This window comes from Paroedura picta, chromosome 11 (genome assembly GCF_049243985.1).
Source record: "Paroedura picta isolate Pp20150507F chromosome 11, Ppicta_v3.0, whole genome shotgun sequence".
In the NCBI taxonomy this organism is placed as follows: Eukaryota; Metazoa; Chordata; class Lepidosauria; order Squamata; family Gekkonidae; genus Paroedura; species Paroedura picta.
Window position 1 is genome coordinate 33,299,757 of NC_135379.1, and position 20,771 is coordinate 33,320,527.

General features: G+C 45.5%; 2 protein-coding genes across 10 annotated transcripts in view; one reads left to right on the forward strand and one right to left on the reverse strand.

The window, feature by feature from the left end:
- Nucleotides 1–47: 47 nt before the first annotated feature.
- PP2D1 (protein phosphatase 2C like domain containing 1) lies at nucleotides 48–16,208 on the reverse strand. 6 transcript variants are annotated; one of them, XM_077302617.1, is made up of 4 exons: nucleotides 12,150–12,913; nucleotides 11,941–12,047; nucleotides 1,602–2,917; nucleotides 48–1,243 (listed from the first exon to the last, which is right to left on the reverse strand). In XM_077302617.1, the coding sequence occupies exons 3-4, from the start codon at nucleotides 2,914–2,916 to the stop codon at nucleotides 66–68; spliced, it is 2,493 nt and encodes an 830-aa protein (XP_077158732.1). In that variant the 5' UTR covers nucleotide 2,917; nucleotides 11,941–12,047; nucleotides 12,150–12,913; the 3' UTR covers nucleotides 48–65. The 6 variants fall into 6 exon arrangements, with proteins under 6 accessions (XP_077158732.1, XP_077158731.1, XP_077158733.1 ...); XM_077302616.1 differs by lacking the exons at nucleotides 11,941–12,047; nucleotides 12,150–12,913 and adding an exon at nucleotides 16,088–16,208; XM_077302618.1 differs by lacking the exons at nucleotides 11,941–12,047; nucleotides 12,150–12,913 and adding an exon at nucleotides 12,921–13,627.
- KAT2B (lysine acetyltransferase 2B) overlaps nucleotides 13,746–20,771 on the forward strand; it is a 52,558-nt gene continuing 45,532 nt past the window's right edge. For 2 of the 4 annotated variants that reach the window (XR_013225263.1, XM_077302610.1), the window contains exon 1: nucleotides 13,754–14,240. Coding sequence is in view for 3 of the 4 variants with exons in the window: in XM_077302610.1 (XP_077158725.1) it covers nucleotides 13,905–14,240 (336 nt within the window). In the remaining variant the exon portion in view is untranslated. Of the gene's footprint in view, nucleotides 14,241–20,771 lie in introns of all 4 variants that reach the window. The other 2 variants (XM_077302612.1, XM_077302613.1) reach the window with 2 other exon arrangements.

Here is a 20,771-nt window from a genome sequence, read left to right on the forward strand (position 1 = left end):
TACTCAGTTTTATGTATTCATTTCTTCATTCATAAGACTAGAGCTACAGTTGTATTCCATATTTCTCACTGACTACCTTCACAAGCATGCTCAACATAAGTGGGTATCTTATCACATCCATTTAAGAGTATTATCAAAACAGTAATATTATCTCGGGAACCTGCTCGAAGTGCAGCTTTTACAAGATGCTTACTCATATACTTTGCTGCATGGGCGTAAAATGTTGTAGCATCTGTTTCTTGATCTTCTGTTTGTGAAGATGATTCTTGTTTGTCAGGTGGTTCAAAAACACCAGATATATGCTGTTCATCAAGCACTTGGGATTCCTCAGTACTGGTTTGGCTACTAGAACTTGATGAGGTCGTTTCTGTGTCTTCTGAAGATGGTGCATCCTCATTAAATGTCCAGGAATCAGCAGCTGCTTCTTCAAGGTTCGATTGATCGTTTGTTTCCTCTGGAGGGCTCTCTAATTTTTGCTCTCTTGAGCTTCCTTCTAAGGAACCTGATGGAATTCTCCCTTCCTCCACTGAGCCAGTGCATCTTGGTGACGTTATCTCTGTGTTGTTCTCTTCTAATGATGGTGTAACCTCATTAAATGTCCAGGATTCAACAGTTGCTTCTTCAAGGTTCAATTGATTGATTGTTTCTTCTGGAGGGCTCTCTAATTTTTGCTCTCTTGAGCTTCCTACTAAGGAACCTGATGGAATTCTCCCTTCTTCCACTGAGCCGCTGCATCTTGGTGACGTTATCCCTGTGTTGTTCTCTTCCATACTGCCTTCTTCCAAATCTTCCTCTGACAAAAGAAAATCTGGCTTCAAATACCATGAAAAAAAAAAGTCTTCAGGTATTGACGTTTTAGCCACGCTGCTCTTTCGTTGCTGAGCATGTTGATATTGTTCTAAAAAAGCAGAGTACATAACTAGAGCTAATGTCACGACTTCATTCTTATCTAGAACTTCCCAAAGTCCATTAGAAGCTAAAATAAGAAATTGACATGAATCATCTACTGGAATGGAAATTGTATGAGGTACAGGAATTACAGTTTTTTTTAACTGTGGGTTTCCATGATAGCCAAGTCCACGAGTAGTTCTAATAATTCCTTCTATCATTCCTTTGGGTTCATTAGAGCTGATGTACCCTCCACTATGAAGAACGCGTTTCCTTTCTTTTGAAGAGTAAGTGGTATGTTCTTTAGAAAGCCAATAGCTTTCTCCATTTTTGCATAAAACTACATGAACATTGCCTGAAACAATTAAAAGATATATTATTTTCATGAAAGGGTCTCCAGTTCTGCTCCACCCCACTAATCATCAATTGTGTTATATGTGTGTGATACACTTCCATTTTTATGTTTGTTCCACAAGTTAAGTCAGTGTTATGGTACAAAAATTATTATATTGGCCATTTGATATCAATCTTGTCCAAACTATCTTTTGATATTGAATTTCCTGACTCTTGTTTCCTGCCAGTTAAATAGAGTGAACTATATTTTATCTTGCAAGTTTAAAATGTGAAATATCTGACTGTTAGTATGCCATTCAACTGGATACACTGTAAGGCTGGGGGTAAGGAATGAGGCGGTACAGGAATTATGTACATACCGACATTCGCAATATGCATTATTCCAGCACTATTTTCTTCGGACTCTGTAGAATTATTACTGTTGGACAGCTGATGTTCCTGGAGCCTGTCTTCGGACTCTGTAGAATTATTACTGTTGGACAGCTGATGTTCCTGGAGCCTGTCTTCATTAATGTTAAAATGTTCACTATCCTCTATGGTAGTTTCTTCCTCTTCATTTATTTTTTCAAGAGGCTCCTCCTCTTGGTGGTCATTGTTGCTGGTCCTTTTATTACTGACACATGGAGCCCCCTGTTGTGCTATGATGGTTTTTTCCTCTACAATGCTTGTATCTTCAGACAGCTTCTCCTGTTTCATGATGTTTCTTGCACTTTCTCCACTTATCTTTTGAAGGGTTTCTTCCCCTTCTTGGGTTTGTTTGTCTTGCTTTTCACTAATTAACTTTTCCACTAAACAGGTAGCAGCTGAGCAGCCACTCCATCGAATCCGGGAATTTTCATTTCTTCCAAGTCGCAAAAGCCTGTCCATTCGCCAAAAGGACTTGGCATATGCTTTGTGAATCCATTTATAATCGCTTGTCAGAAGTTTCTTGGTTTGGCTTGCCCTAGAGGTGAAAATTTTTTCTCTTATACTATAATCTGCCCTAAAGACAGTGCGAAATGAATCTAGTACTTCTTGTTCAGCTTTACTCACTTGGTAGGAGGAATCTATGCAAGAAAGCTGATCAAGCAATAAAAGGGGAAGCTCAGCTGAAGTGGTTTTTGCAGCAGAAATACCATAGCTTCCATCAAAGAGTCCAAGAAAGGATGTTCCAGGCCTGTTTCCATAATTGTCTAGTACAACAAACACATCTTCCAAGTTTGAGCGCCATAGAGCATTTCTATCTTGACAAATTGCTATGGCTTTAATAACTGGGCTGCTTGCTTCTTCAGTATGTACAGAACTTCGTTCAACACTGTTGATGGAAAAATATGGTGCAATTTTTAGGCTCTCCTTTAGGAAGTTGAATGAAAAGATGATCTTGTGTGCATCTTGTTCAATGTATTTAGGAGAATGTATTATTTTTAAAATTTGTTCTTTTTGCCGAAGGGCTAACTTGTTTATATCGAGTGCCTCAATCCATGGTCGTTGATAACCTAGTGCAATTTGTGCCCGATGTGCTCGTTTATGATGAAAAAGTTGCTTAATGTGGACTTTCTCACGGCATATAGAGCAAAGAACTGTAATGTCGAGATGGCCGACTTTCTTGAAATCAGTGCTAACTGGCTTGGTGGAATCTTCCTCACCTTTCTGAAGTTCAGGGTCAGTCCTTTCTGATCTTGTTTCCCATGTCATTCTGCAAAAATAAAATCAAATGGGCTTCAGTTAGCCTTATTAAATGGAGCATTTTGGAGGACTCTGGAATTCCAAGGCTTGTGTTTTTCAGATAGCCGTAGCACCAGATAGCAAAACGCTTTTGCAACGGGCGTTTTAAAAACAGTGCTGTGTTACGGTGTGAGAGTAAATGGGCTCAGGGTATCTTCAGTGCTGTTCTGAAGCACAGGGGAGGCTGTTTTGCTTAAGAGCATGGAAACCTTATGGAGCATCATGAGAGATTTAGAATATGTTGAAACCATGTTTGTTAGAAATTGGCATCTAATTTTCAAGCAAAAGCCTTCTGGCTGGTCTTAGACAAGCTACTAACCATTTAGCCTCAGACTTTCTTATGAAACTGAGGACTTGTATCTAGAGTTTGGGACCATGGACTGGCAAGACATACCTTCATGGAAACCTGAGACAGGTTTATAGAAAAACCTGAAATCTTATTAATCCTTGCAAATGATAGAAGCAGCACCTGTAGCTTGGGGTGGGGGAGAAATGCACTCAGAGACTGTTGCCAGGCAACCACAACAGTATTGCAAGGATTCTAACCTTGATTTCTGTCAGTAAAAGGCAGGGGGTGTGGCAAGGCCCTCTCCAGGAGTATTTTTTTCAAGGAAAAGTCATTTGGGCCAGGGCTGAAAGCAACCATGGGTGACTTGCTACTATATGACTTGGGTGACTCAACCAAGCTTGGCTGCTTGCTGCTGTTGAAGAGCAGCTACCCACAAAAGCCAGTGTGGTGGTGTAGGACTTCGGACTAGGATATGGGAGACCAAGTCTTAAATCGCTGCACTGCTGTGAAAGCTCTGAAAATGGGGCAGAAAAATAGGTTGGTTGGTGTTGGGACAGGGAAGGATGCAGGGAAATTTGAGTTCATGGGGGCTGACAGGAGAGAGGAAATGGGGGGGGGGTATGGAAAACTGATCATCTCTTGCAAGTCATTGCAGGCTCCCTGCTGCAACTGGGCCCAGTCAGGTCAGCTACACAACTTGATCTAACACAGTGGCCAGCACTGTACAACTTGGCCAGACTTCTTCTAGGGAAAGGCTGCCAGGGGAAGGAAAGGAAAGGAAAGCAGATAAGGGTAGGTTGATTAGTATGTGGGAAGGAGAGAAAGAACAGGAAAAAGAAGAAGCTATGAAGGCTTTCAGAAAAGGGAAGGAGATGGTATAGTGGATAAGGGGAAATGAAGTGCCCCTGCATGTTCATGTAGGTTCCCTGCTTGTCCTATCTAAAGGTATATAAGCCAGTAGGCTTTCACATCTTTTGGCAGTGAATACCATAAGCTATATTAAACTTGATGTCTATCCTGAATTTACTTCTAGTAACTTTTTTTGTTTAACCCATTTGCATTAGGAGGTATTTTCTCCATATTGACAACCTTATAAACCGTAATATCCCTCCCTTATGTTTTTCCCCCCAAATTAGTCTGCAAAGACTTTAGCTTTTCAGTTCCTTGATTGTTTTGTTGTATTTTTCATGCCTTTCCTATTTTGTAGTTATGTTCTTGAGTTGGGGCACTAGAACAGTACACAGTGGTACAGAGGGGGGGCACACACACACACCATAGGTTGTCATAGAAATAACACTCCCGTGTTTCATTCCCTGACATATTTTCATTTAATTTTCCATCATGTTCTAAAACTTATTTCTTTATCCATTGCCATTTGCAATCCCATAACAGTGTGAAATAAGGATTTTACTTCAATGTCATTATTTGATTCAATTGAATTTCAGTTACCATCTTATCATTTGTCCAGTTGGATGAAGAGATTCTATTGAAGTACATGTCTCTCTGCGGTTCTTCATCTTGAATAATCCGGGGTGATTGGCAAGCTTGACTATCTTGTCCTGACTCCTGTGTGTTTATTAACTGGAAACAGCATCTAATAGAGATCACTGGGTGACTCCTACTGATTTCTTTCCTCCGTTGGAGAATTATCAGTAATGTACCAGCAAGGACGTACATTGAAGAAGCATGAAAAATATGTGAGTTGAGGGCAGAAAACTACAATGCATAACAATTTTATGTTATACTACGTATTAGAATAGATAAAGGGGGGAAACGGTGCCAACAAGTCTGTGTTTTGGTTCTGTTCATAAAATGGTAAACATCTTTGAATACAGAAGCAACAGCTGTCCAGTGGGTTAAAGAAGGGCCTTGGTGTTGCTAACTCTCATTTTAAGACATGACCGTTCACCAAAGACTTCCAGGAACTGCTTATATTGCCTGGAACGGAGTAAAACCAAACAACCCCATTTTATTTGGTAAATATTCTAGGCACCTGTGTACATAAGCCGGGAACCATTGTCTGAGGGCTTTAGAATCCATGTTGCTTCTGTAAATGTTTAACTCGACTATTTCATCTTACGACCACATGACTTGTCCCCATTGGGAATTGAAATGACTGCACAACTGTCACCTTTGAACTTGGACAATTACAAATGCTTGCATACAGAGGCTTGGGACTTTAATCTGCTGATGAAATTTTAGATGTGACCTGTTTGTTCACACAAATAGAGGGCTGATTACCAGCTACTTCAACAAGCCAATGTTGATTGTCCTTCTTATAGAGTATCATGCATAATAACAAAATGAAGGTTTAATTTGCATCAGTAGATCATGATGATGATTTAAAACTACAAGCAGTAGCCTTTTCACCATACTCTGAAAAACCTAAATATCTGCCCCTGCTTTAGTGTGTTGTACTGAATATCCAGACAAATGAGGAATCCTGGAGAACTCAAAAAGCTTGCATTAGTGTAACGGAACCTTAAGTTCCGTAAGGCAGGATGCTTTGATCTCTGACCACACCCAAAGTAGCTAGTTCTCTCAAGGTCATGCCATTATCTATGCCTAAACAGGGACCTAACGATAATTGTTGACATTCATATAATTTGACATACATTGCAAGTTTCTTTCTCCCCCACTTTGCTGACACTGGAATTACAAGCACCCTATTTTTCTGGTTCAGGACGCCTTTTGTCTGCATAGCTAATTTTTTCTAGCCATGGAAGTCACGCTGTAAAGGTAACTATTATGATTGGGTTGCGGAGAGCAAATGGAAAGATTCCATTTCACCACATACACCAGTACATGTTGCAGATTTTGTCTATGCAACCCCCAATTGCCAACAGGGAAATTATGTAGACACGTCTGAAAGCTGTTTCTATGTTGCAGTGGTATTACCTAATTTGATCTTGTAACATTTATTTTATTCATTTTATTTATATTTGGATTTGTTTTCCATCCTCTCTATGGACTCAAAGGTTTAAGACTCAGTCCTGATTGACTTTTAATTGTGCAATATTAAGAGTTCTTGTTATTATTTAAAAACGCACACTGGGACTTCACTATATGAGATAATAGGAAAATACAAAAGAAAGAATGTGCATCTGAAGTAGCAATCCTCTGCACACTTACCTAAGGATCAGCTCCTTTGTACAAAATTGTAAATAAATAAAAATTGAACTTTTAAAAAACATGTCACAGTGTAACCTTAAAGGTCTCAGGCGTATTCAACTAAAATTCAGCTGATTTACCTCCAAATAAATGGTTTTAAAAAACCTCCCAATGCAGTTTTCATTAGGATAGGTCAAGGCCCTGCATGCTTGTGAGCTCTCCACAGTGTTTATGATACAGCAGGACTCATTTGCTTTGCAAATCTAGATCAAAGTAGAGTTCCTTACAAGGGTATTAAAGTCTGGTTTATGGGGTTTATGGTTATTACGTGATCTGGGCCCTGCATATTATTATTATTATTATTATTATTATTATTATTATTATTATTATTATTATTATTATTATTTCCAGCCACTCCCTAAATAGGCTTGTGGCGGGTAACAATAGTCTTAAAACCCCACACTAAACCTCCCATTAAGACTTTAAAAATTCCCAACATGGTAGGAAAAAATACCACTCCACCCCCTACCAACCAAGGCGATGGAGAATGGAGAGCAGCGATGTATACTTAAAACTCCGGGGGGGGGGGGGCGGAATGTTCTACCTTGCAGACCCCAGCCTCAGCCACAGACCTGGCGGAAGAGCTCCGTTTTACAGGCCCTGAGGGTCAGCCTTTCTGAATACATTTCTCAGAGAACATTGTGGTCAAGTAATACCAATTGATCCCTGGCTCCAAAGAAAAACATTTGGTCTAGACCAGAGCCAGGGACATTTTTGCCCTGGCTCCTGCCTGGCAGAATGAGCTCCCTGAGAACATCAAGGCCCTGACAGAACTTCCCAGGTTCTGCAGGGCCTGTAAGATGGAGCTCTTCTGGTGGAGGCCAGGTAGAATTAGCACTTTATTTACCAGGCCTTCCTCCTCTCTTCTCCCCCCTCCCCAACTCCTCCAGCAGGTTCCCTGTGATTAAGTCAGTTATTCACCAAATAGGCTGGCTGCAGGCAAATAAGAAATTAACTTTTGAAGAAGAGTCGGTTCTTATATGCCGCTTTTCTCTACCTGGAGTTTAAAATTAACCCTAAATTGTTTTTCTGATTTATGTATTTTATTGTTCAAATGTTATGTATTTTGTTGTCCTGAGACATTCTGCCTAAATCAAACTAGAAATAAAATATAAATAAAAGCAACAGAAGTTTTGCAAAGAATTCATTCTATGGTAACTAAACACAGGCCATATGGAGTGACTAATTTTATTTGGGGCCATTCCCTAGGAATGGGAGAGTTTGGTCATTCCCAGTACCAGAATATTTAACTTGGTTTTACTTTCATTATGAATTGATATCTTGGTCAGTGGTCAGCCTAGATTTTTTAAAGGGGCGGGGTGAGGGGAAAAAACCTTTGAAGTCTCTTTACAAGTATCCTGTGTGTGTATAATGCCTTGCTGGCTTCAGTGAGGAAGGGGTTTGCTGATACCAAAAGGAGAATTTTAAAAGCCTGTGCCTGTAGAAGCCAGCAAGGCATTCCAGAGAAAATGCTGACAAAGCAGCATTATGGCCCCAAATATCTTTTTTTGCTCATCAAATGGCTTTTGGGTTTGTTTTGGATTTTGCTATGGCCCAACATGCCTAGCTGCTTTGTTTGTCTACAAATAGAGCCTAGTGTGACTAATTGGCTTTGACAGCAGGAGCAGCCTGATGGTCCTTGAGAGGAACATTTGGTAGACCAGATAGTAGAACAGGAGGAAACCATGAGCAGATAACAGAATGAGCAACAAACATAAAAGAAGTAGGAAATGAGCAGGTTTAAAACAGGAGAGAGAAACAGCAGCGCTGAAGATACTTGACAGATGTGAAGTTGGCATAAAACAATAATTATGCTGAACCATTCTCACCCTCTCTGTACAATCTTTAGTCAGGATGGGCATGAACTGGGCAAATGTGGTTTGGTTCCTGGCATGCCTGGTTTGTGAGCCACAACCTTGTTTGATTCATGACACTCATGACACAGTAGAATCCCCCCCCACCCTGTATGTTACTCACAGGGGATCTCCAACTGACTCTCCTCTAATTGCCCTCCAAACTTGGTGATGGTTGGATATACAAGGTCTGAGTTATGCCCGGTACCGGTTTAACAATGTAGCACATGTAGCATGTGCTACAGGCCTTGTGCTTTCAGCGGTCCTGGGAGTGTCCTCATGAGTAAGTTTCTTCCTTCAGGTGCTGCTGTCTCCCTATCATTCCTTGCTCTACTCTCTGTTCCAGCAGGAAGTAATGGCTACATTGCAAGTACTATGCTCAAGTGCTGGGTGGAGCTAGATCTGTATACAGGATCACTGTTTGTGTTGACGGCTTTCCTCTCCCCCTCTTCAGTAAGGGAGTTTAGGGAAAGAGGAATGCATTTTTCACCTTTTTTATGCCCTGTGTGTTTAAAAGTGTTGTTGTTTTATTTCATGTGGTGCATTGGTGGGATTGTTGATTTACGAATGTTAAAGTGTAAATAGTTCAATAAAACTGAGTTTTTGGTATAAAAAAGTGACTGGTGCTCTGGACCACTTAGTCTCCCCATTTCAGGTAGTGCTGGCATGTTGGGAGGACCCAGGGGAAGAAATCAAGGCAAAACTGAATGGTTGCCAACTCTCCAGACGGGACCTGAAGAGTCAGTCTTTTAACCCCAAAACACTAGGAACCTAGCCGGGGGGTCTTACTGTCCATCAGAAAGGATGATTCAAGTCAGTGAGTGGTGGCAGCGATGCAGAAGGAGAGATAAAGAGCAGGGCCCACAGGTTTGGCATCAGTTGAGCAGGTGGCCCATACTGTCACAGAACCTCACAACAACAACAAACAAGGGCCCCGCTCTGGTGGTACGGGCCCCACAAATCCTTAAACCGGGCCTGGTTACACTCCTTCCAAAGGTGCCCCCAGTAAACTGCTTTCTAGGAAAATGACAGGCGCAGGCTCAAGATTGTATAGAATGGTCCTTATACAAGCTTAGAGACATCAGACTCACAAGATACCTCCCCCTGATGCTCCTCTACAAATTATCCAGGTTATGTGCAGATTGAATTTAGGAGGTTCAGGCTATGGACCATCAAAGATAATGCCTCCTGGAAAGTGCTTTTCAGGAAAATGTCAGACAGGTTCAGAAGTGCAAGCTACAACACCAAAGCAGAGGGAACCTCACCCTGCTGCCTGTTCCTGTATCTCTCCAAATTGGGAGGTGATTACATTTCTAGAGTCCCAGTTACAGATCCCTTCCCAAAGGTCTTTGTAAGAAGACAACTGCAATTACAATATTCTAGGCTATAACTCAGGAACAAGGCAGTGACACCAAACTCACAGGCAAATTTCAACTGGGCAGCTCCCCACGCACCCAGACCCTGGAAAAAGACATCCCTTCTACATTCACAGTCCTCTCACAAGTTTCCAAAGGCAAGTTCTGAAGAACAGAATAGCAGACTCCCCAAAGTAACCCCATAGCAGCTTGGCAGGCACTTTAGCAACTTAGCTACACAACACAAATAAGGGGAGTATACCCACAACTCTCACAGCCCCCCCAGCTGAAACAGAGGTCCAGAACACACCAGTCCATTAGGGCATAGTCTTCTACACAGCAAAAGGACAGAAACGCATGTTTAACTGGCAGGGCCATCCCCAGTCCCCAAAGGAAGATTCTGAAGGGCAAAAAGGCAGGCATCCCCAGAGTTTTGACAAGGCCTCCCAAAAGCAACCCCACAACAGCTTGGCAGACCCCTGGCAAGCTCCCAGGCCCAATCACACAGAACAGATCCTCTGGTCCCTGACCACTCCTACATTAAATGGCTAAATTTCATTGCTTTGAAGTTTGGCAAACATTTTGGTTAAGCAAAGACAATCTATCTGGGAGTATTCATGGACCACCATGAACCACTTGACAGTTTGTGCCACTTTACCTGCCACAGACTTCATTGCAACCACAAAACTGCCCAAATTCATCATGAACTTTAGTTAGTGAGGAATTCTTCAGTGTGCTTTAAGTTCAGTGATATTTTACAAAACATAAACACTTACATTAAACATTAACTTAAAGATAACCATTTCAACACTAGTGGATAGATGAATGGATAGTTCATATCCAAGAATGGAGGAATAGGATTATTTGGTTCCTTATTTTCAAATGTTATCTAAGTCTTGCAGCATCATATGATTTAGTATTGTCAACAGGCAGTTCAAAAATTTGTTATTGGCAATGATATAAAATACATAAAAGCTTAACCTTTTACATGATATCATGTATTAAATACATTTCAAATGCTTATGGTGTGATATGGTGAGACCTTCCACTCCACATCAAGGTCTGCAGTTACAAGAAATGGCCAATACAAATCCAAAAGGCAACACACATTTAGAGGATTATTTGTTTAATTAGGAAAATGTATAAGCTGCCTCTCTTCAGGCAAGTCACAAAGGAAAAACACACCACTACTACTATAATAACCCAGTACAAATTAACAATGGTAATACAAGCCACTACAAAGGAGAAATGGAAGCATAAGACCCTTCAACAGCTGAAACTGATCTTCCTAACAGTCAGCAGACTAAAATACAGAACTCTTCCATTAAAAACCTGGGTAAAAAATGGTTAGGCCTGACACCTAAAAGCCAGATAAGCCCAAAAAGAGGACATTACTATGACAAGTAATGATAGCATTTGATATTTCAACACGCAATACCAGTCGGTCCTTTAGTGTGATTTAAATAAACGTTAGCTCTATAGGTCCATGTTTAAAAAAATCTGAAGCCTGTGAGGTTAATACTCTTCCCTTGTTTGAGTTATTATCTAAAAAACCTAAACAAAACTGCTGTTTATTGTGGTAGCCCACTTCCTCCTGGCTTACATAGATGTGTCAACAAGTCATCTGTGAAATTCCTTTGCATGTCTCAAAACAATCATAAACCTGTGCATCCTCTTTGGCCTTTGGAGGTGCTGAAGCATATTTGGTAGTTTTACTTGCTATGATGTGCAATTCCATGTATAAACTCCAATGAAATTTAATAAAACATACCTTTGGCTTTTAGAAAGCTGTGTCCTTTAGGTGTCATTTTTTCCCTGTTGCTATTAACATACTAGCTAGGCATCGGTACTGCAACTCCAATGTTTAGTTATTACTATAGTAACCGTATCCTTAGCCACCAAGTTACTGTTCTGATGCTGAATGACACGGCACAAGGCCCGTATTTCTAGGGGTGTAACACGTAATGTGTAGGGTTTTTTTTTTTTTTGCCTTGTGAACTGATCCCAACACCTGCTGAGCAAATAATGATGAAAAGCATAATACATTAAAAAACAATTTGCAAGGGGTGGTGAACACACTTTTCAACATCAGGCAACTGCAACGATCAACTCATGATAAATCAGCTATGTCAGTCCAGGATCCACAGTGTAGCTTATGTCATGTGGTTTTTCACAGAACCCACACTTCCTCTTATTGAGCTACACAATCGGAATTATTCTTTCGGTTCTTCCTTTTGTTTCTTGCCAATCAAACCAGCTCGTGGGGGTTAATTTGTCATAGATATAACTCAGGTTCAGTCACAAACCTTTTACCATATCTTATTACCTTAAGTGTGGGACCTGGGAAATCCAGATTCAAATCCCACTTGCCATAAAACTCGCTAGATGACCTGGGGCCAGTTGTTTTCTCTCAGCCTAGTCCACTTGAAACGACTGTTGTGAGAATAAAATGGAAGTGGGGAGAGAATTATATATGCTCCTCTGAGCTCCTTGGAGAAAGCACAGGATATAAATGTACTTAAGCATGTCCTGTACCTGGTTAGCTCAGGTAAGCTCGATCTTGTCAGATCACAGCAGGTAAGCAGGGTAGCACCTAGAAGGGCAAATTCCAAAGAATATCAAGGTCATGACACGGGGGCAGGCAATGACAAACCACCTCCGAATGTCTTTTGCCCAGCAGCCTGACAATCTTAGGACCTGCTGGCTGTATTACACATGTGCCATACGATATATCTGGTGTTTGGCTGGTATTTCCTGCTCAAGGTCCTGCCTTGGACAGCATCAAACTCATAGCACTGGTTCTCCACTTCCTGTAACTTGGTCCTGATGTCACTTTAGATGGGGGTGGGCTTGTTGGACGCAGGATGCTACCTATAGTTAGGGGGTGGTTTTATCCCATCTGAGTGGCATTTGAGTTTATCTCAACAGTCACTGGAGGACATAACCATGATGGGACCTGCTCATCCCCTCCCTTTACCATTAATTACTTCCCTAAAAACAGCGACTATTGTATGAGAATACACTTTGATTATAACGTCACTGCAACGTTTTGCTATCCTGTATAATAACAATGTGATTCAGCTGAAGAATAAATAAAGCACCAAACACTCCCCCAAAGATACTCCTGTCTTCCCCACCCTATGCAATGCAATCAACACGTTCTAGAAGAAAACGGGTATCAATGTAAATGAGAAAGAAACTTGTGTGCCAGCATGCAGATTGTGACTGCATAGGCATCTTCATATTCCAAAACCAATCTGGATTATCTGCTGCACAGAACTTTGCACAGAAAATACAGTTACCCACCTTCTGCTTGCCTGCAGCCTGTCAGATTGTGCTTGTTCTGTAGGCTCAAATGGGAAGGCTTTGAGCTCACTTTGGAGATCTTATCTACCCAGTGAGGCACACCGAAGAGGGCGCTGGCTAAATAAATTTGTTCCTGTCAATGATTATATCACGCACAACTGTAAATTCTCCCCTGCAGTACTTCCCATGTTCTTAAAATGTGACCAATGTGGAGAAGTGGTGAAAATGGACTAAAATATGAGAGGCATCCAACTCCCTGCTGTGCTGTGAAGCTCACTGAGCCACCCTGGGCTAACCGTTCTCTTTCCTTCTATCTCTCTGAGTATCATAAAATGGGGAGAAACAGATATGGTGTAGGATAACTATGCACTGGATGCATGCCAGGTGATGGCATAACGACCTTGGGCCTTTATTCTCTCTCAGCTTGACCTTCCCAAGGTTCTAGGGAGGAGAAAAGGGATGTCGCTGCCTTCAGGAACGGTGGCAAAGGCGCACTCCAGAGCTGTTGGCGCCACCACCTTTCCCGGCGTAATGCCACATAAAAGCGGGTGCGAGCACGGGCGCGTGGGGTGACAGGAGAGGCAATTTGAGGCGCTTCACGGCGCTTGTGCGGCTCGGCTCGGGCTGGCGGCGGCGACGCCACCGCGCTGCCTCTTTGCCTCGTAGGCAGCGAATGCAGAGCAGGCCGCGGCAGGCGACGACACCCCCCCCCCCCTCCACCGCGCCAGGCCGCGGCCAGCAACATGTCCGTCTTTCCCTCCCCGTTGGCTTCTTCGCAGGCGCCTCCGCCTCCTCTCCCCGGCAGGACCCGCCCGCGGTGCGGCCTGTCCCCTCCCTCCTGAGGGAGCAGCCGGCGGCAGCCGAGCGGGGAAAGGGGAGGGTCTAGAGCGCTCGACGGGCGCACGGAGCCGGGCCACCGAGCGAACCTGGCGGCGGTGGCGACGACGGCACCCCAGCCGAGCCCCCCGCCGCCCGGGCTGCGGCATGTCTGAGGCTGGCGCGGCCGGGGCGGGGGCCACCGCAGCGGCCGCTGCCGCCACCGCCGCCGCCGGAGGAGGAGGAGGAGGGGGAGGAAGCAGCAGCGGCGGCGCTGGAGCGGTGCAGCAGGGCTCTCCGGCCGCCGGAGGGCTGGCCGCTTGCGGACCCGCCCGCGCTGTGATCGCGGCAGCGGCCGCCGCCACTGCCGAGAGCTCTGCGGCCGTCGCGGCCGGCAGCGGAGGAGGCCCCGGGTCGGCTCGCATCGCGGGCAAGAAGGCGCAGCTGCGCTCCGCGCCCCGCGCCAAGAAGCTCGAGAAGCTGGGCGTCTACTCCGCCTGCAAGGTACCCGCCCGGCCCGGGGGGTGGGGGAGAAGGAGGACGGAGCCGCCGCCGCCGCCTCAGACGCAGCAGCAGCAGCGACCGCCCTCCTTCGTTGCGACCGATAGGGGCGCCCTAACGCTCCGCTCGAGCCTTTTGGCCGTTGCAGTCGGAGCGGAGGCTGCGCCCGACGCGGCGCGAAAGCGGGGCAAATGGGACGCTTTTGCCGGGGGCTCTGCTGGGTGTGCGCGACCTGCCTTTCCCCCTCTGCCTGCTTTCGCGCTTTGTTAACTTAGCAGCAGGTTTCCCCATGCGCGAAACACAGCGCTGCCTGCCGCCTCCTTTACGAGGATTATTTTGCTTTATTCTTGGCCCCCTCCCTTCGAGAACACTTCACGGGGGCTCATTATCTCTGGGCGCCTTTTAACCTCGCAGGGCGGATGCGAAGTGAATTTCTTCACACCGCCCGCCGTTGCAAGCCCTGCGATCTAATAGCACTGAGTTATACCCTTGGAAATCCAAATGAGCAGCCGTGTTGGTCTGAAGTGGCACAATAAAATCAGAGTCCAGCACTCTTCCTGCACTCGAAAGCTCACGCCTTGAATAAATCTCTGTTGGCACCTTAAAGGTGCTACTGGACTCTGATTTAAACTTGGAAATCCGTTGTTACTGTTACGTTAGGACCTGATTTATGTTAGCAAAAACGGGATGCGACGTTAAGTCAAGTGGTAAAAGTGATGTGTGACAGCGCAAGGGATCAAATCTGCTGAGAAATTGAACTGCTTTGGACCCGACTCATACAGTTCAAAAGACTTCACGGCACTTAAGTCGTTGGGAGGGGAGATGCATGATCCTACTTTCTCTCCTGCGGATCTCGAGACCTCTAGGACCAAAAAAAAAAGGTTGGGGTGCGACTCCGTCAGTAGACTGTTGCGGGAGGACGAGAAAGTGGAGAACTCCTCCAGGTAACCCATGGCTGGCTGGATGCACCCCCTAGTCTTAGAAGGCTGTGCAGAGTTTGTTTTGTAAATCCTCGATTCCCACATATGTGTGGGAGGGCTGTGACTATTTATTGGCTGGGAAATGCACATGCTCAGTTTTCCAAGCGGCTCAACCGGCGCATGAAATCCATCATGTTTTCAGAGTTTCCCCAAAATGAAGCGATCGCTTCGCCCCCGAGCACTCTTCACCTTTCCTCTCGCTTTCTCCGCCCGAAGCGCATCGCCCCCAGCGAGCCCCTCGGCTCACTTCCGCCCTTCGCAGTTGCCCTGCTCCTTTGCATGGCCAAAGCGACGGCTTCCCTGGGCGGTTCTTAGCCCTGGGAGCCCCGTCTCCCTCCCCTCTTCCCGGGTGACCCAATTCCCAGGCCGCCGCCCTCTCGCGGGCCTGCGCCTTCCGCACCGCCTGCTCTGCCGGCTTCCTCCTTGTCGCCACGGGGCGCCGCCCGGCGGGCTCCTTTGTGCGGCGGGGAACGGACTCGCTTTGGGCGGCCGCCGCCGACTGAGCCCCCTTGGCAATGGCGAGGCTGCAGCAGGGCAGCGCGAGAGCGCCAGGGCGACGCTTGCCCGTCTCCGGCCACGGCCGGGCTCGGCCCCAACGGGGCAGGCTCGGCGCATTGCCGCCGCTTGTCGTGGAAACAGTGGCGCTGGCAAGGAGAAGGCGCTCTTCGGGGCGCCTGCTGGGTGGGGCTTAAAGAACACCCCCCTCCCCACAAACCCTTCGGCTCCGCTCCTGCAAGGCAGCCCTTCCGACACTCTCCGTGCCCTGCCTGCCGGGTTACTTGGGGGAAGTGAGCCAGGAGCTCGGATTGGGGACTTGCAGCGGTGGCTCCTCCTCTCCTTCTCTCTACCCCCCCCCCTCCGTTTCCTTACCCGGTCTTGGCAACGGAGCCTTTGTTTTGACAGGCTGACAGCTGAAGGATGTGGGGACTCGGGTTTGTTCATTCTGCAGCCCGGAGTAGGGGTGGGTGAGGGGGGACCGCTGGCGCTGTAACCTGAGGAGGCCAGCGCCAGCCCAGCAGCCAGAGAGCAGCGCCCCCAGGACCTTGCTTTTATTTTGATAAATTAGCAGGGCAAGCCTAAGGAGGGTTGCACCCAACTACACCCATTGATTTATATGGATTTAGAAAGGGGGGGAGGGGTGTCACCGCTTAGTATCTTTGCCTTTATCGCTGTTTCTTTGAACGCCAAATCAAATTCTTAGATGCACTGTAAGTAAAAGGAACTGAGCAGGAAACTGCCCTGAAATAATGCTCAAAGCCAAGAGTGGAATATTCCACATAAAGAGGTCGTCTTGCGAGAGTGTAATGTGCTGGCAAGTCTCTTCCAACTTATAGGGGCCCAGAGGATCAGAGACCTCCATGAAAGGGGATGTATAGGTCAGTGAAGGGGAGAGCAATACCATCAGGAGGAGAGCCAACACGGTTTGCGGGTTCATGTTGTATGGGGCCTTAGTGGCAGGAGATTCAAGCTTTGCCTTAAAGCTTGTAGACCTTTTCAATATTTGTGGAGTGTCACATTATTTGAGTGTTGGACAAGAACTGCTTTGGCCTTGGTCTCTGTTTAGTCAAGGCAAACAATTTATTGTGAGTTTCAACCAGGGTTCTCACCCAGGCAGATTTATTATTGGAAGTGTTATGCTTGTACTAGCAAGAAAGCCCATTGCAACCAGGAATGCAATGGGCGCTAGGACCCAGGGGACACCAGGAGGTGCTTTTTTTTTCTGCTGCGTGGAGCTGTGAAAGGCTCCTACAGGGTTTTTTTTTTTCTGCTGCTTGGAGCTGGGAAAGGCTCCTACAGGGTTTTGTTTTCTGCTGCTTGGATCTGCGAAAGGCTCCTACAGGGTTTTTTTTTCTGCTGCTTGGAGCTGTGAAAGGCTCCTGCAGGGTTTTTTTTTCCTGCTAGCTCTCGTGGGCGTGCCGGCTTGGAGCTCCTACAGGGTTTTTTTTTCCTGCTGCTTGGAGCTGGGAAAGGCTCCTTCAGGGTTTTGTTTTCTGCTGCTTGGATCTGCGAAAGGCTCCTACAGGGTTTTTTTTTCTGCTGCTTGGATCTGCGAAAGGCTCCTACAGGGTTTTTTTTTCTGCTGCTTGGAGCTGTGAAAGGCTCCTACAGGGTTTTTTTTTCTGCTGCTTGGAGCTGTGAAAGGCTCCTGCAGGGTTTTTTTTTTCTGCTAGCTCTCGTGGGCTTGGAGCTCCTACAGGGGTTTTTTTTCCTGCTGCTTGGAGCTGGGAAAGGCTCCTTCAGGGTTTTGTTTTCTGCTGCTTGGATCTGCGAAAGGCTCCTACAGGGTTTTTTTTTCTGCTGCGTGGAGCTGCGAAAGGCTCCTACAGGGTTTTTTTTTTTCTGCTGCCTCTCGTGGGCGTGCCGGCTTGGAGCTCCTACAGGGGTTTTTTTTCCTGCTGCTTGGAGCTGCGAAAGGCTCCTACAGGGTTAATTTTTTTCTGCTGCCTCTCGTCGGCGCGGCGGCTTGGAGCTCCTACAGGGTTTTTTTTTTCTGCTGCCTCTCGTCGCGCTAGCGGCGAAAGGCTCCTCCGGGGGTGTTTTTTTTTTTTCTGCAGCTTCTCGGCGGCTGGAGTCTTGTGTTGTGTTTGCGGCGGGGGCTTCCTTGGGGCCGGCCTGACGCGGTGAGAGACGCTTCGCGCCTCTCACCGCGTCAGGCCGGGAGCAACTGCGAGCCGCGCTGAGCGCGGCTCGCAGTTGCTGGGGCTGGGAATCGGAGGGACCAATCGGCAGGCGCTTCGCGCCTGCCGTTTGGTCCCTCCGGTTGTCTGTCATGAGGAAGGGTCCAATCCGGACCCTTCCTCATCCCGGACACATCCCGCCCCAGAACCCCTTACTGTTTTATTTAGTCCGTGGCGCCCGCGGCGCCACGGGCGGTGTACAGATGGCGCCCGTGGCGCCACGGGCGGTGTACAGATAATTCAGTGATTAGGGAAACATTACCTCTACTGGGTAATACACCCTGGCAGAATAACATAAATGGAAATAATTCTGAATTGATAGCACACAGTTCAGACAGGAATGATGTTTCAGAGGCATGGCCATCAGGGCTGTTTCCATACGGTTTTTCTCTGCTTTGGAATCCAGACTTGTAGCACCTTTTTTTTTTAAAGCGCATTCATGTGACATTGTGCTCTCATCATTCTTTCCTTGTCCTTGGAAAACTCTTACCCAAATCTGCTTTGCTGTAAACCTTTTGGGGAAGAACAATGTCCAAGTGCCTTACCAAATAATCTGGATGGATTTCTATAGTCTGAAGATAACTTGTGATTCCAGAGAACTCCAGGCCCCACCTAGAACGTAGTTACACCCACATTCGGGCTACTTTCCTATAAGTTAGCCACTTCCAGCTGCCGTTTGCCCTGCCATTTTACCAGACTTTAAAGAATTCTTTCTTTTTTCCTACGGCACTACTCACTTTATTCATTTAAAAAACAAATCCTTCCAATGGTGCATTTTGCAAAAATTTAGGGACAATTCTGGCTGACGGAAGAAAGTGCTCAAAAACCTGTGTGAAAGCTCTTATTACCAATACTTACCTTTCTGGTTGAAATCAAGGCTAATACTGAGATTCTGTATTGTGTAAAGCAGGGGTAGTCAAACTGCGGCCCTCCAGATGTCGATGGACTACAATTCCCAGGAGCCCCCTGCCAGCATTTGCTGGCAGGGGGCTCCTGGGAATTGTAGTCCATGGACATCTGGAGGGCCGCAGTTTGACTACCCCTGGTGTAAAGTCAACATTTTATATACTGACAATGTAATCTAACTATGACTATGATGTAATTCATACTGTGTTTCTTGTAGTAGACCTAGATAGAATTTCATCCTTCTAAGTCTATTGGAGTCCATGCAGTCTCAGCAACCCTACTTACTCCTGAGTATGCTTAGGATTATAACCTTAAATATTTGTGCTGGGGCTCCTGAGTTCTGGAAATGTTATTTGCTGACGGAATGGAGGCTGCACACTGGGACTAATTCCCCTGAGACCTGTGTGGTTCAATTTGAAGCTCCTTTGATTCTTTGCTCAATATCTTGCTGACACACAAGGCAAAATGTTGAGTCAGCAAACAGAAATCTCTTTGTATGCTTTCCCCATGAAGGCTGCGTTTAGAAGAGACAGTTGTTTTTTCTTTCTGAATAACTGGTGAGAATAACTGTGAAACCTGGAAAAGATGTGGCAATAAAAAATGTCGCTTTCAAATCCCTTCCCTTTTTTACTCTTATTTCTCTATTGCTGTCATAATTTTTAGAACTACTGAGCTTGAATACTGGATAAGAACAGAATTTACATGTATGTTACCTGTTTCTGTATGCATTTGGTATCTTAAAGTCAGCCAGGGTATATATGTGCTATACAACTGTTTGGCTTATCTGCTTCTTTCTCTTGATGTCTCATTCTTCTTTGCATCCTATTTCTCTGACAGCAGTCATTGCAGCATCGTTATGTACTTAGTCCATTGGAAGTTAGGAAAACAGGAAGCATCAGAGCAGAATGTAGAGGGCAGGACTTGAAGAAATGACATAATAATAGGGAAGAAGTTGGATGGGTGCAGGTTGGCAGCTGGGCTCTCTACTAACCCTAGAACTAGGCCTGAAGATAAGCTTTGGCTGGGGAGAAAGAGAGAAAAGTGAAAGACTGCAAATATAAGGTTAACTTTGGGGATACAAAAATTTACTTTTCTGACTTTACTGGAGTGAAGTGGGAAATAGTATCACAGAAAAATGAATGAATTTAAAGCAGGACCACACAATTGGCAACCTCACCACCCTCCACAGTTGAACATAACCTACCAACCAGATATGGTGGCTTTGCTGTTACCAAACTTCTCCCAGTCCCTTGCTCAGTTTTGTAGACCTCAGCAGCCAGCCAAATGCCAGCCCATCGGTGGTTAGTGGGCTGGATCACAAACTGTGCAGGCCACACACACATACACACATACACTTAGGCTAGAACTGCATATCTTTCCCACAAACATACATTTACTGGTAATTATTAGTGTAAGGACAGAGACATTTTCCGGGCAAAATCATTGTGGGGTGTATGCGCTCTTTCTTTCCACAACTTCAGGCCCTTTTCTTCACAACTGATCTTCTCATTTGAGGAATATTTGTAGGCAAATCAGCAAAGATCACTAATGCGCTTCAACATTGATATGTATTGCCCACAAAAATGCTTCATAGGAACCTAGGCCTTAAGTGAGGGACCCAAAGGTCCAGCCAGTAGCAAAGGGGGAGATGAACAGTTGGGCTGATAAACAGGGCAATTAAAAACAACTATGAACAGAACCAAAGGTGCCTGGCTATGTGCAGAAGATGTTTCCTGCACCCAGGTCTACTTTATATGTCGGTGAAATCCAGCACTGTCCTTTAGCTAAAACAGAGGTTCTTCAGGAGCTCGCAGTGTCTTGCACAAGCATAACAGTTTATTGATTCTTCTACAGGCTCTTGTACAAGCGATTGTGGAACAGCGCCAGCAGCTGTTTTCCTTCCAAGAGTGATCCCTTGGATTTCATCCAAGGCTAAGTCTATTTCCATCCATCTTAATAACTTGCTTATC

What these genes read in the sequence shown, in the direction of transcription:
- PP2D1 (XM_077302616.1), bottom strand. Translation starts at nt 2,916, where the DNA reads ATGACATGGGAAACAAGATCAGAAAGGACTGACCCTGAACTTCAGAAA. An exon ending in AATGCATATTGCGAATGTCG is followed by an intron (nt 1,244 to 1,601) that starts GTATGTACATAA and finishes TAATTGTTTCAG; the next exon opens with GCAATGTTCATGTAGTTTTA.